Genomic DNA, 14,511 nt, shown 5'->3' on the forward strand with positions numbered 1-14,511 from the left:
ACTTGATTATCTGTCCTTTCATTATGCCACATTTTAAAGCTTTTTTAACATCAGCATTTGTCACAAAATGCATGTGCTGGTACTCTTAAATACAGGGCAGCTAAACTACAGAGTAGTGGTGGGTCCTCTTTTGGCTGTGCTGGGTTCTAGGTTCTAACACTTCAGACACATTGCATACTTTGGTTGGGTCATCAACCTTATTCCTACAACGGAAAGAAGGCACGAGCAACTTGTCCAGTATTCACATTGACAAGATGCAAAAAACACATGTTCTTTTTATTTACAAACTTGGAAAAACATGTCATTTTCGGAGTTTGGTTGTTGTCACTGGATATGGCGCGACACAGAGCATAGCGTGTATTTCTGACTGCAAAGGAAGCAGTGGCGAGGTCTGATGCCGATTGGCTGTAGTGTGGCAAACCTTCAGATCATCAGATCATGTTTCCAGGTGATTAGCAGGGTCCACATCTGATCACTGTAGCAAAGTGATCAGAAGGTCAATGCCTCAGTGGGAAATGTCTTTTATATCTGAAACAGTGTTTGTGGGTTGGCCATCTTGGCTCTTTGCCATGCTTCAATGGAAGGCGGCCTGACAGTGTACTGTATCCCCCTCCACTGCTGGCCTGCCTCAAACTAAACAGTCTCTGTCCTGTTTGGTCCCTGGATCAGAGAGACCAGGTGATGCAAAGTGATGTTGAAGGGCCAGTAGAGTTTGTGGGTCTCTTGCCTATAGGCTGAGGAGAGTCAAATTCCCCAGTGGAACATTGCCCTGTGTAAGGTATTCTGTGGGTTCATTCTGTGGTCACTAAAGATCCCATAGCACATTAAACCCGGCATCATGGTGACATATCCAATCATGGCCACCTATCATCAGCAGCTTCCTATTGGCTAATTTGCCCACTCTTCTCCCACTGTAGATTTAACCCAGAGCACTCTGTAATAGTCAATGTGGCCTTCCCTAGTGAATTCATGGTGAACCTTTTTTTTTTTTTGCATGCCATTGAATGTGTAAAAAAAAAAGACTATCATTTCACAGCATCCTGTGAAAATTGTAGTTTTCCTGAAATGGATCCTTAAAGGACACCAAAACCCCTTTTTGATTGGTGGACGCATTACGTGGCTTAACAGTTCTAACAGCACGGCTTGATTGACAGCCGTCCTGTGAATGTGGTCCACATGTGCATCGTCTCCCAGCCTCACAGTGCAGCGTCCGCGGGGGTGCTGGAGAATCAGCTCTGGGTTTCCACCAGCATTGTGCAAAACTATTTCTCGAACTGAGGGAGCGAGAGAGGGATGGGTGGGGGTGGGGGGGGGGGTGAAGGGGAGAGAATGAAACTTTGAGGCTTTCAGCGGGGCTGTTGTAAAGGGAGTGAAAGGGAAGCGGGACCCGTGCAGCCAGCCACATGGGTTGTTCTCACTCAGGATAATGGAGGGCTTTCTGGGGCACTTAACCCCCTCGCCGCACGCTGGGAACGGTCGGCCGTGCGCCCACCACCTCACAACGGACACGCTCAGACACGCTCAACCGCCGCATAATGGAATTTTCCACCGAGGAGAGTCACCCCCTGGCCGTCACCACGCCACACGTGGCCCTGACAGCAAACTCTCCCAGGATCACAGCATCTCACCCGGGCCAGCGCAAGGGAGGACGCATGGGCCCGGCGGGCCGGTATTGGCCCAATGTAGGCCCATTCGGAAAACGGTGAATAGAGAGAAATAACGGCTTAATGTGGTAGGCCAAAGGTCTATTTTACTGTAGAATGTTGGTCGTAGTGCCCAGGGGACTTATGCAAACACTTTTGTGGACACCATTCAGTCATCTCTCCAGTAAATTGATTGGCAGTTCAGAGGGAGTGTAGTGTTTGTATTTGGGGGTGGGGGGGATACTTTTTTCCCCCTTGATGTTTTGTTTTGTCTCTCCCTGGTCTGTTCTTATTTTAATTATTTTTTAGAAATAACCTTTCAGTTTTGGGGGTAATACCCATATGTTGATGTTTAATAAATACTATTATTTAAAAAAAAATTGGAGTCTGTTATCAATCTCAGTGGAGGGTTTTGTTATTCTGACTGGGGAATTATCTGGGACCAGTCCATATCAAACTGACCTGACTGATAAGGGGTGTTTAGGAAACTCTTTCACAACATAAAAGGGGAGGGTGGTGTGGTTAACTCTAGCCTAGTGGTTGGTGACCTGAGGGGGTGTGTGTAGCTGGGTGTATGTCCATGGGTATTGATGAGTTTAAGAGACTAACTTAAACCCAGCCATCAGTCCAGTGAAAGCCCCGAGGTGTGAGGGCCCGGCTGATGATCTCGTCTTTCGGAGGGACAAGGCCGGCTGAACAGCCCCTATCTCTCCACCCTCCCCTGACCAAACACAATAGCCCCCCCCCCCCCCCCCCAACCTGGTCACTTTCCCCTGTCACTCAGAAGTTCTCCTGTCCCCCCGGGCTGTGTTCCTCCCTGAGGGTCTGAGGAGAACAGCTCCAGGTGACTGTCCAGGTCTGTCTGGGTTGTTCCTCGGCCGTGTTTTGCGTTGTGACATTCCGGCCCTCTTACTCACTGAAATACCCCTCGACACTATACTCAATGAAATCACCAGAGGCGTAAACCGGCAGAGGCATAAGTCGGCAGACTGACTGGTTTATTCCGTTGCTCATTCCTCTGCTGAAAGGCGCGAAAGCTTTTGCTAAATGACACGATCTATTAACTAAATGCACAGCAACGTCCCAGCGAAGCTGAGGTGATGACGGAAATCACCTGAACCCAGTGTTTGCTGTTGGCTCTTGTGTTCATTAATGGTTTCAACACTTCCGGCGCCAAGCCGCCGGCTCGTGCGTGCATCTGGCCCCTTGTGAGCGCCCACACACTCCTTTCAAGCGACTGAGCCTGGAGTTTACGTGGCGGTGATCACAGGCCGACATCACGGCGTTTGGACATGCAAGCCTTAATTAGGTCGCTGTGATGGACCGGCGTCCTGCTGCCGTCTCACACAATACATAGTTCCGGTTCTCTCTTTACCGCCTACACACACACACACACACACATCAGACACAACAATAATGTCCACCTAAAATTTCTGCTAGTTTAAAGTTTTACATTTAACCTTCTGAAAGAGCTCTGAGGTAATTCATAGTCAATAGTTTTTCATGTCTGGTTGACACTTACATTAGATTGCCTAGTCTTTACTTTTATAACCACACTGCTTCATTTTGTTGCTGCAGTTGATGAATACCCCCCCCCCCCACACACACACAAACACACCCCCAACTAGTGGGGAGTTATGATGTTAATTTGATTCCTACAGGAGAATGCAGTGGAGAATGCACTGTAGGAACCAAATGAGCCTCATCCGGGAGGAGGGTGATGTTGGTCAGTGATCCTGCCCATGTTCTGGAGGAGGAGGACATGCTTGAATGGCAGTTTGTGATGGAGACTGTAGTGATGCTGACTGATTCTGTCAACTCACTTATGGAACTGAAGTGAATCAAGCTAAGCAAGCCTTTTGTGTATGAAGAGTTCGCTAACTGCCCATGTTCATTTTTCATTAACACCATTAGCTTCTAGGGCAGAGGTCTCAAACCGGTTCCACAGAGGGCCGTGTGTCTGCAGGTTTTTGGGGTTTTCCTTTAAATTGGTTCCCAGTTCAGACCTAAACAACCAGGTGGGGGTAGAAACAAACCAATTAGTGATCTATTTAGTCAGTTAAGTACAAGGTGAGAGCGAAAACTTGCAGACACTCGGCCCTCTGTGGAACCGGTTTGAGACCTCTGTTCTAGGGTGAATGTTTATCGGCTCACTCTGTCGAATGGACCTCGACAAATCACCACCCTGAGATTGTGAAAATGATGCCAACGCCTTATTTGTATGTGTTGTCTAACATTAATAGACCAATGACTGCTCAGTTGGGTGGAGGGACCTAGACCATCCTTTCAACCAATCAGGGCTGTATAATTTAAATATTATTTTTGTTGATCCCCACTTAAGGCAGAGTATTTCAGGGGTTGAAGGATGCTCAGGGATATGAAGGCTTCAACATACCGAGTTGTTTCCTAGACATATGAAAATACAATTAAAAAGACTACATTTAATCTTTGAAAATGAGTTTTTCTTTTTACTTTAAGGTGACGTGTATTTCTGTCTTGTTATTATGATCTTTCCTCAAGCCTCGGCCCTCATGTTATAACGGATACAACAGTTCATGTAGGCTGTAGTGCTGAAGTGAACAAGAATACGGCCCATGTAATAAAAAAAGACATCAGAATGGATGAAAAAGTTGCCCTTTTTCTGGCCCCTAACCTGCATTTAAAAAAAGAAAACTGTTTGAGAGAAGTAATTGCAGCCCTCCGCTGAATTTTTAACTCCAGTGTGGCCCTCATCCAAAGGGCTGGCCAGCATTGCTTTAGAACAGAGGTCTCAAACCGGTTCCACAGAGGGCCGAGTGTCTGCAGGTTTTCGCTCTCACCTTGTACTTAACTGACTAAATAGGTCACTAATTGGTTCGTTTCTACCCCCACCTGGTTGTTTAGGTCTGAACTGGGAACCAATTTAAAGGAAAACCCAAATACCTGCAGACACTCGGCCCTCAGTGGAACCGGTTGGAGACCTCTGCTTTAGGATGAAATGCAATGCAATTCATGATCCACCACTTGAGGTCACCATTCTCTGAGTAAGCCTACGCCTGGTTTCCCCAGGCAACCTTCTCGTCCCGGCTGCTGTGGCCCCTCCTTTGGAAAGGCATAACCTCTCCTAATCCCCCTCCCCCGGTTTCCGTGGAGACGGCTCAGACGAGCAGGTGACGCATTGACAGGGAGCAGATGGTTGCCCGTGGAGGTAAGCATGGGCGAACAATGCCTCCATATTCATCATGCAGCCCCTCTCTCAACTTCACTCTCTTTTTCCTTAACCACGTACACAAACACAGGCGCACATGCGCGCGCGCGCGCACTCGCACACGCACAAACTTTGTAACTTCCCTCCTTTTGAGTGACTCTCACCATCTGATCAGACATCGACACTTTTCAAAGGGCGTTAGCGTGGTTGGCGTTCTGATGAAGTGTCGGGGCGTGTTTTTGGAAGGCTGAACGGTGGACTGGACCTGCATTCAGCACAATAACACTCTTTAGGGAGGTGGAGCTGTACGGTATTGTGGGATTGCGATTCCGAGCATACTTTGATTTTTTCAGAAGTGGGACAGTAGTAAAGTGGCCTGTCTCCTTGCAGGTGTTTGTGGGGCCCAACTCTCTCTTCTTAAGAATCTCCTCCTCTACTCTCCATCTCCCCTGGAGATAAAGTACAGACAGCCCTCCCTCCCTTTCTCTTTCTTTCACTTAACTCCGGAATAATCCGACAACAATACTGGGTCTGCAAGGCCGTGTGCAGCGATTCGCCAAAGTCCTGACTTGTTTTTGGCGCGGGGGGTGGGTGTGGGGGGCATTATGGAGATCAGCTAATGGATCTAGAACAGTGCATACTTTTTTTTTTTAGGGGGGGGGGGGGAGGCGATGGCAAGTGGCAAAGAAAGCATGCAGCTGTACAATGGGGCCCTCTTCAGTGGCTTCAGACCACTGCGCTTAACCCACCACACCTGTGGCAGGCAACAGGGGGCACCGGGTACCCGCCAGCGCCCCGTCCCGTCGCCACCCCGCCTCGGCCATCACCAGACCTCCACCGCCTATCTCTGCGGCCTCTGAGGAGCAGGGCCCGTGGTGGCGGAGGGCGGGGGGGGGGGGGGGGGGGGGGGCTGCCTGCATTCAGGGCCTGACTATGATAAAGAGGCACAGTGAGGAGCCATTGAAGAGCCTTGTGCCTATAATGGAGTAACTAATAGGTGCCTATTCAGCAGGGAAAGTGTTTTCTGGAAGAAAAGAAAAGTTTTTTCGGGGGGGAAGCAACAATCACTATGCCCTGTAGGCCTGTGTATGTCAAATTTATGCGGCCCCCAGGCTACCCCCCTTCTATTTTCTCCCCTTTCCGCTGTTTAAGAGAAACACCATTGAAAAGATTCCATGTATAGTTTGGAGTCTCCTTTTTTTTTTTTTTTTTTTTCCTCACTTGGAGTTCAATTGAATAGTCTGTTTCTAAAGTGAGTCCATCCCAGGGTTCTCCAAAGAAGAGCACACTCTCTCACTCTCGCTCTTTCTTTCTTCTTACCTCCCTCTCGTCCTGATTGTTACCTCCATACACGTGTCCAATTTGTACTGAATAGTTGAGGGCCTGTTGACTAGAAACTTTTTCTTTTTCTTTTTTTTTGATTACCCCCCTGTTCGTATAGCACTATATTGTGCCAGTTTGGACCAGCTGTTTCTGTGCGAGGCCACCTCTCTGCATTGTTTTGAGTGTGTTGTTTTGACCCGGACCAGTATGGGTGTTAATGCATGAATATAGACTCGGGAGAATAGTCAGTAGTGTTCCAGAATGTAAAGAGGATGTGCAGGGCTGTGGATTGTATGGATGCTGGTTGCAAAGCAGCACCGGGGGCTCTAGCCCAGTGGGAGAGCGGTGAATTATATAGAAATGCATGGGCCATATTGAGAGGGCGCTAATGGAGAAATACGGCAAGCATATTGTGCAGCGTGTCACGTGGCTTAGCTGACAGATTGATGAGATGAGGAAATAACGGCCGTACGTCGGGGGGGGGGGGGGGGGTGGGGGCTGCCCAGTGTGGTGCCTCGGGCTGATGGGGGACCAGGGGCTGGTTGTGGGCCCGGGGAGCAGGGTTTCCCTCAGTCCTGCTGGGCAGAGCCAAGCCAGGTCACGGGCCTTTGATTCATAGCCCCCTGGCAACAATGGGCAGCACAGAGTGGGCAGGCCTCTCTCCCTCAGAACAGTGTGAATGTGCTTGTGTTGGTATTTTTATGGGGTTCTGTAAGAGGCTTTGTCAGCTTTGTGTGCTTGCGCGTGTAACTTGTGTGTTCATATGTATGTGTGTGATTGTGCTGTGGATTTTGCCTTGGATATTGAAACCTTGATTAACACACTAGTATATGAACATTATTACTTATTTTTTCCACAAATTGTTAACCATCAATATATTTCAGATTTATGCATTTTGGGCCTTTGTAAATTGCAGTGGGGGTTATAAATCAAATCAAATGTTCGGGTACAGCTGAGATGTGCCACGTAAGGGTAAATTGTTTCATCTGGGACATTGAAAAACACCCGTTATCGTAAAAGGATGACATTTGTTGAGACATTACAGCAGAAACATACTGCCAGTGACTTATCTCAGACTGAGCTTTCCTTCTCAATGCATTTGCAAGCCGTGTCTTAGCAACTGGTGTTGTGACATCTGGATTACCCATGGTGCATTTCAGAGTCCCCTGTTGGGTAGAATGAGGGTTGACGAGGGGAGGCTGGGCTTAAGGAAGAGCCATCTACACTTACAGACAAGGTCATGATTTCAGATGCAACAGCATAACTGTAGTGTTTCCAAACCCTAATGTTTTCCTCATTGAGTAAAAAGGCTTTTGGCTGACATTTTAACCAGTGGTGTCAAGTACTTTGAAGTACAACTTAAGCCATTTTCTTTCTTTACTTTTTTTGTTTTTTGTTATTTACTTTACATTTACTACATTCTTACAGAAAATAATGTACTTCTTCTCCATACATTTTCCCTTCCTTAAATGTCTAAGTAAGTCAGGGAAAATGTATTGTATTTACTGTTATCAATCGAACATCCCTGGTCATCCCTTCTGCCTACAATCTGGTAAATTAGCGTGCTATGAAAAGGTTTAGCCCTCTCAGATGTTTTATATTTTCTTTAGACACTAGCTGTTGTCAGTGCCTCAATCAAAACCCCACTTTCAATAAATGAAACGTTAGTGAATGAATATTTTTTTTTTTTATACTTTGCTATTTACTTAATGAACAAAATATGAAACCCCTAAAGTGCTACTTTACACTCAGTAACTGGTACCACCTTTAATTGTAAGGACTGCAGCCGACTGCCTTCTTTAGTAGGTCTGTCCTTCACATTGCTGTGAAGAAAGTTGGACCCCCCCCCCCCCCCCCCCCCCCCCCCCATGCAACGCATTTGGTTTATTTAGCATGAACTGCTCTTTGTAGCTTCTGCTGCAGCATCTCATTCGGGTTTGGGTCTGAACAATGGCTAGGCCAAAGCGTCTTCAAAACATCACTCTCCCACCAACATGCTTGACTGCAGTTATGGGGCCATTCATGTGGAATGCGGTATTTGGTTTCTGCTAGTCAAATGGGTCACATGCTGGTCAAAAAGTCAACTCAAGTATGTCAAAATGCACCTGTCAAGATTGTGGGATGTACCTTTTATTTGAATAAAGCATATATATTCAAATCTTCTCAGTTTTATATTAGGTTTTGTATGAAGATCTGTAAAACATTCAATAAGAAATATGGAAAATTACAGAATCTGAAAGGGGCAAATACTTTTACAATTCACTATGTCTGTGTGTTGGAGTGTGCCCTTGGCTATCCACACATTCTGAAGAAAAAGAAAATTTCCATCTCTTGCTTATTATAAAGATTGTGTAATGATTTATTTAACTTTTAATTCTTAAGTATATTTTTAATTCATGATTTTACTGTGTAGTTTTTAATGTTCATTTTATATTTTGTCATTTCCACCTATAGTCCGGTACATTTTCTTAACAGCTTTTTTACTGATTTGAACGTTAACCAACTAACTTTCACACATTTGAATTCCGAATAAAGATTTTGAAGAATGTGCTCGAAATTCATGTTGCATCCCACGACTTTTAGAAAGTAAGCTTAAGGAGTTGCTTAATTGGTAAATCTTTGAAACAACCCAAAATACTGTGTGTGTGTGTGTGTGTGTGTGTATATTCTTGTTACTAGGGGCAACAGTCACCACTACTTTGTGCTCTGGGGTTTGTTAATATGTCACTTTTTCCCTCAAAGTTATATGTTAAAAAACCTCTAACTGAAACCACACACTCTGGATAATAAGCTTTGATTGGGGTTACAGATAGCTTTCTGTTTTGAACATGCGCGTACACACACGGACATATTCGCACTAATGAGATCTGATTTGGGGAATTGACAGGGTCCATTGTTTCCACAGAGCTGGTCTCTATATCCCCTGTAATGTAATTAAGGCTAGGAGATTTATGTTCTAGCTGGCGTTGCAACAGCCCAGAACTTGATCCATGTCTATTCTCTATTTGGGCTGAAAAGCCTTCTGTCCAGCCGTTCCTGTTTTCCGCTCTGGTCTCTGTGTCGGCGATTGGGTCGTGGTGTGATTGTCATTCACTGCTTTGGTAGATCAAGAGGCCCATCTGACCTACATCTGTGGGTCATATAAGGGCAGTAAAAGTGCAAATGTGTCTTAAAGTCAGGAGGAATCCTATGTTTGTTAGTGTTATAGGACTTTTACTTTCCTTTTAGTTTTCTCTCAGGGAATGAAACGCACCAGCGACTTAGACCATTTTAACGTTGTATTAATTATTAACAGCAATAATCCATCTACAGCCAGGTTCGTCCCTTTTCACTCACTGCTACACTGAGGTAGCCATGTCTTTGCCAGGCAGAAGGCGCATGTGTTCCTGAACGGCGTCGGTCAACTATAGGGATTCACCTGTAGGTATCCTTACTCAGAGGGGGGTACAGAGAACAAACGTGGACTGTGTTCTTCTAAGGAGAGAACTCTGAGTGATTTGGTCAGGGGACATGTGGGTTAGTGAGAACGGCAGAGGGCCTGAGTTCTGCTTGGGGAACCGACTGGACAGAAGGCAGCGGAACCCTCCACTCAGGAATCTCCACCGGCCCAGATGTCCCATCAACGCCGCCAGCTGGCCGCGTGGCTCTGGCTCAGTCCTCCGCCAGGAGAAGGTGAGTCAGTCGGTGGCCATCCCGCCCTCCCCCTAATCTTCAGCGGAATGGACGGAGGCCGGACCGCTGCCGCGCAGGCCTCCCGCGTCTCAAATGGAAAACACGTCAGACTCCGTTCAATGAGCCCCATGGCGAGAACATGTGAGGGAAGGGCCGTAAGACCTCGAGCATCTGTCCACCCTCTTTGACGCTAATGAATGTTAAGTAGGTTAGCCGCTGGTGTGCCACTGTCCCAGAGGTCATTGTGGATGTGGTGGCAGAGGGGCGCTGGCTTTGTGTCCATGCGTCAGCTACCCGGTGAGGGGCCGAAAATGTCCGGAACGCTAACTCCTGCGCTCACAATCGCCTGCGCTGATGGTCGCCATATTGATCCTTGGTGCTACCAGATTAAAGTATAAAGAGAGCTGTGTCCTGCCAGCGGGGGGTCCTCTCTGACTCCAAGAGCTCATTTCGGGGTCACAGATCTCTTGCAGCCCCCCTGACCCACAACCAAACGTGTGCACACACACCCAAGGCAAGACACAGCCCTTCCAGGGATGAACTCCATTAAACAGGATTGGTTGGGTGCTCACATTCAGCTCTCATTATTGCTGACCCTGGGCTTTCTCCTGGTGAAACTGGCTGCTCTCTGGTTTTGTCTCTGGTTTTAACCTGGCTCGGTCCATGCTGGGGAAGTAACCCTGCTCTTTTGTGTGGCCGTAATAGGTTTGTATGACTGTCCTGTGAACCTGATCTCCTGGCGTCCACTGTGCTTTTCTGTGTCCCATGATGCTCTTATTGTCTCGGGAGACCGGTGGTTCCCGTGGTGTAATCGGGCGTTTTGTGTCGTCGTGGATGGTGTTCCTGTGGTTTGTTGGCGCGGGCACCGTTGAAGAGCTGCTGTGTATTTCTAATGTCCTTTCGCCTTTCTGTCTGTCGCTGTCTGTGGCAATGTCTTTCAACTGGCTTGCTGTCTGTGTGTTTGTCTGTCGCTGGGCCTTCTCAATAGGCATGTTGGGCATGGGTTTCTGTGTGTATCCCAGTAATGGTCCGATTTTTTTTGCTCACCTTCAATACGCTCTGATCCCTGGGTCGCGTTTCGTCTCCCGCAGCCTTGATTAAAATGTTGATTAAATGTCTATTAATGTACGCCGGCTCACAGAGAGGGTGTAATCAGCTGAAAGTGAATTAATAAAACATTCTGCCTAGTGCTCAGGAGGGAGGAAAGGGCTCCCATGGGAAATAGACAGATGGCCACGTAAATCTCAGAGGATAAGGTGGAGTGGGAGAGCGAGAGGGCAGCTACCAGATTGGCGATTAGCCCTTAATTGGTAATTTAATATTTTCCACCTACTCGCTATTGAAAAGCTACCGACATATTTCCCCTGTCGCTTCCCCGGAGAGGCGGGCAGTCCAGCCGACATTACATCCATGTCATGGTGAACCGGGTCCCCCCTGGCAGGGAATGCCTAATGTCGGCTTCTTTGAGAGGGACTCTTATCTGAATCTGACAAGGGAAAGGGGAACATCGACCACGTTATGTCAGTCTTTATGTCAGTCGTCCGCTACCAATAGCGTGGACACCACTTATGAGTAGCAATTCCAGAAATTCTGAAGGAATTTGCCATTTAATTTTCATTCCACAGCAAACATCTCCCAGGAACTACAGACAGTTTGGGGGCTGCAAGAAAGGGTTCTATATAGTCCACGAATGGGAGAGTATGAATCCGTTTTTGGCACTTAATGCCTTTGACTGGTTTTTTCTGTATTCGTTCGGTAACTCGTTGTTTTTGGACTCTGCACTACCTCCAACATATGTTTTGATTTTGTTGTAAAGAATTATTACTAATATTGAGTCTGAATATCAAAATGATCCAAAACCCGAAAAGATTAGGGAAAAGTTGGGGAAACATGGAACAGAATTTGTTGTTCCCTTGTACATTATGGAAGAGTTGAAGGGGAGGGAAGATCAACATTTGGTCATTTGAAAGCTATATAAATTATTTAGCTTGTGACATGTTTCACTTTCTTAAGTAGCTGTCTGTGCTGTGTTCACTCTTGCCCTCTGGCTCAACTTTTATGTTTGGTAACAGACCCAGGGCCCATCGCCCAGCAGCACTAGGAATACGGAATACGTTCTGGTACTCATTCATCACGGCACTGTTCTGGCAGCCTTGTGAAATAAGTCATATTTGGTGGCTGTGTGCAAGTCCAGAAAAAACACATTTCCCCTTTTGCTCTTTCTTTCCTTCTCGTGTCCTTACTTTCTGCATGCCCAGTCAGATTAGCAGTTTCTTTACAAAGTGTTAGTCATTTAGCAGATGCTCTTATACAGGACGACTTGCATGATGATTTGGGATTAAGCGCCTTGCTCTAGGATCTTTCTCCTTGTTGTATGGGATATTCAAATTGGCAACTTGAATAAGAATATTGTGTGAAATAGTTGAAGATGCTTAGTTAAGTGGAACCAGTAGGGATCAGTATGGATACACAATGAGGCAGCATGTTACTCCAGATGATAGAGGCTGTTCTGAAAACACTTACTGCATTGAAGCTTGACTAGAGTTAATTTGGTCCCATCTTGACAGAGCATTGGCACAAGCTGGCACAGTTCAGGAAGGCCCCCCCCCCCCCGCCAACACTCTCTCTCAAAGCTCCCCCTGCTTCCCCCCCAGAAGGCAGAGAAGTCCCATTGTCTTTCCTCCATCTGAGGCCCTTCTGCCCCCTGTCACCCACTCCGGTGCGGGGTTACGGCCCATAAATGAGGGGTGAGCCCTGGGAGGATCTCCAGTCCAACACCCTGCCGTGGCCCAGGCCTGGAGCTGACTCAGAGCTGCCACCCGCTGCAAAGGGAGATGGATGAGCTCCACTGGTGACTGCAGCCTGGGTTTCCGATGGTGATGTGTGCATGTCTCTCAGTGATTGATGAGCTTAACATAGCGGGCCCATACTCTATGGGTCAAGCAGACAGATACAGCCAGACAATGTACGGTCCAACCCATTGGCTGGTAAAGGAGGGGGTGTCATACAGGGACCAAAAAAAATGTCTTGAAGTGAAAGAAGTCTGGTAGCTGAAAAGATAGAGAGCAAAGGTTTGTGGGAAGGGGGACATTACAATTGACTATGACTATGATGAACTATCCGGTCTGTGATGTAACCCTACTGCTGGAAAAGACAGAGAAGGGTTTCACAGGGATGTCAATGGAGGAAGCTGTCTCTCTCTGTCTCTCTCTCGCTGTCTCTCTCTGTGTATCACTCTTTGTCTTTCTCAATGTCTCTCTCACGCTGTCTCTTTCACTCTCTCTCTCTCTCTCTCAAACTTGCTGCCCCTCTCACTCTCTGTGTTTCTAACTTTCTCTCTCTCTCTCTCTTCGTCTTTGCATATGTTTTGTCTGCTCCTGCCATTGTTCTTGACCGGGCCCCTCTGGGTGCCAGACAGAGTCTTTGATCTCAATACTCACTCCATCAGCATTAGTTTATCTAAAGTCGATATGTTTGTGTTGGTCAACAATAGTGTTTTGGTACTTTTCCGTCTTTGCAATGTTTGTTTTTGTCAGGTCTAGAAATGACCTGAACTAATCTGATATGCCTTGTTGTGTGTTGTTCTCTGATTACTGTTATTCTGTTGGTTTTCCAGGCACCTTGTTATCTGTCCTTTGTCAGTAAGGCCATCCTGTGGGACCGGGCATTCAACCAGTGGACAGTAAGTGCCCAAATACAACTTATTCTATGAACAGCAATTCTACAGCAATGTACAGTAACACACCCACAAAGTTTAAGGTGTACAATCACTGTTTCTTTACACACAAATCGGACCGCAGTATTCCAAAAGAGTAACACAAAAGACCGCACAGACATGCATAATATCCTACACCTAGAAACAAGGAAGCAAACAAACACGCACAAAAACACACGCACGCTTTGCCCCGGCTCTCCTCCTCTTCTCTCGAAAGAGCTTTGAGAGTGAATGTGCTGCAATTAACAGCGGCGTTGCCATGGGGACAGCAGATTTGTGTGGGCTCCCTTCCTGTCCTGGCCTCTAGTTAAACAAACTAAGTGAAAGTGTGGACAAAGACACTAGCCAGTCCTTACAGCCTCATTTACATCTCTAACTGCCTTCGGCGCGTCTTGATTCGCCGTGTTCATCAGCCTGGCTCACCCAGCTCCAGTTCTCCTCCTCTGCACTGGCAGTGACTTCTAAATCGTCGGGGATAATGAGTCGGGGTAAACAGCTCCTGTCTTAAGGTGACAATTCAAATCCCCGCTGAACTTTACAGGCCGTCGGGCGGGCCGGGCTGACGAGAGGCTGTTGACCCAGTGGTCTGCCCCGGCCCGCTGACGCGTCAGGGCCTGCTCCGCGGTCGCCCGGGACACTGGGAGCACTAAGACGGCAGAATGCGGAGGGACCCACAGCCGCCCCAGGTGCTCAAACAAGAGCTCCGGGCCTTGGAGGTCAGATTTAAATATGTATATCCTCTGTGTTTCCAGGAAGAGAGCCCTGTCAGTCTCTCAGTGCCATGGTCTGTGTTGTAAGCTGGGCTGTTTTCTCAGACTCTGCCTGTGTTGCCTCCCCCCCACCCCACCCCACCCACCGCGCCGCATACCAGGGCATGGCGCTGTTGCCACGGAACCGGCGCATCCAGTAACCGAACGGCCGGGCAAATGCTGGCACAACAGGGAGACCGAATGCCAAAGCCAGGCACGGTT

General features: G+C 47.4%; 1 protein-coding gene across 1 annotated transcript in view; it reads left to right on the plus strand.

Annotated features, from left to right (window-relative positions):
* Window positions 1-9,503: 9,503 nt before the first annotated feature.
* LOC105030163 overlaps window positions 9,504-14,511 on the plus strand; it is a 38,996-nt gene continuing 33,988 nt past the window's right edge. The window contains exons 1-2 of the mRNA XM_020043036.3: window positions 9,504-9,825; window positions 13,442-13,507. Coding sequence (XP_019898595.2) covers window positions 9,664-9,825; window positions 13,442-13,507 — 228 coding nt within the window. The 5' untranslated portion in view covers window positions 9,504-9,663. The remainder of the gene's footprint in view (window positions 9,826-13,441; window positions 13,508-14,511) is intronic.

This window comes from Esox lucius, chromosome 23, assembly GCF_011004845.1.
Source record: "Esox lucius isolate fEsoLuc1 chromosome 23, fEsoLuc1.pri, whole genome shotgun sequence".
NCBI lineage: Eukaryota > Metazoa > Chordata > Actinopteri > Esociformes > Esocidae > Esox > Esox lucius.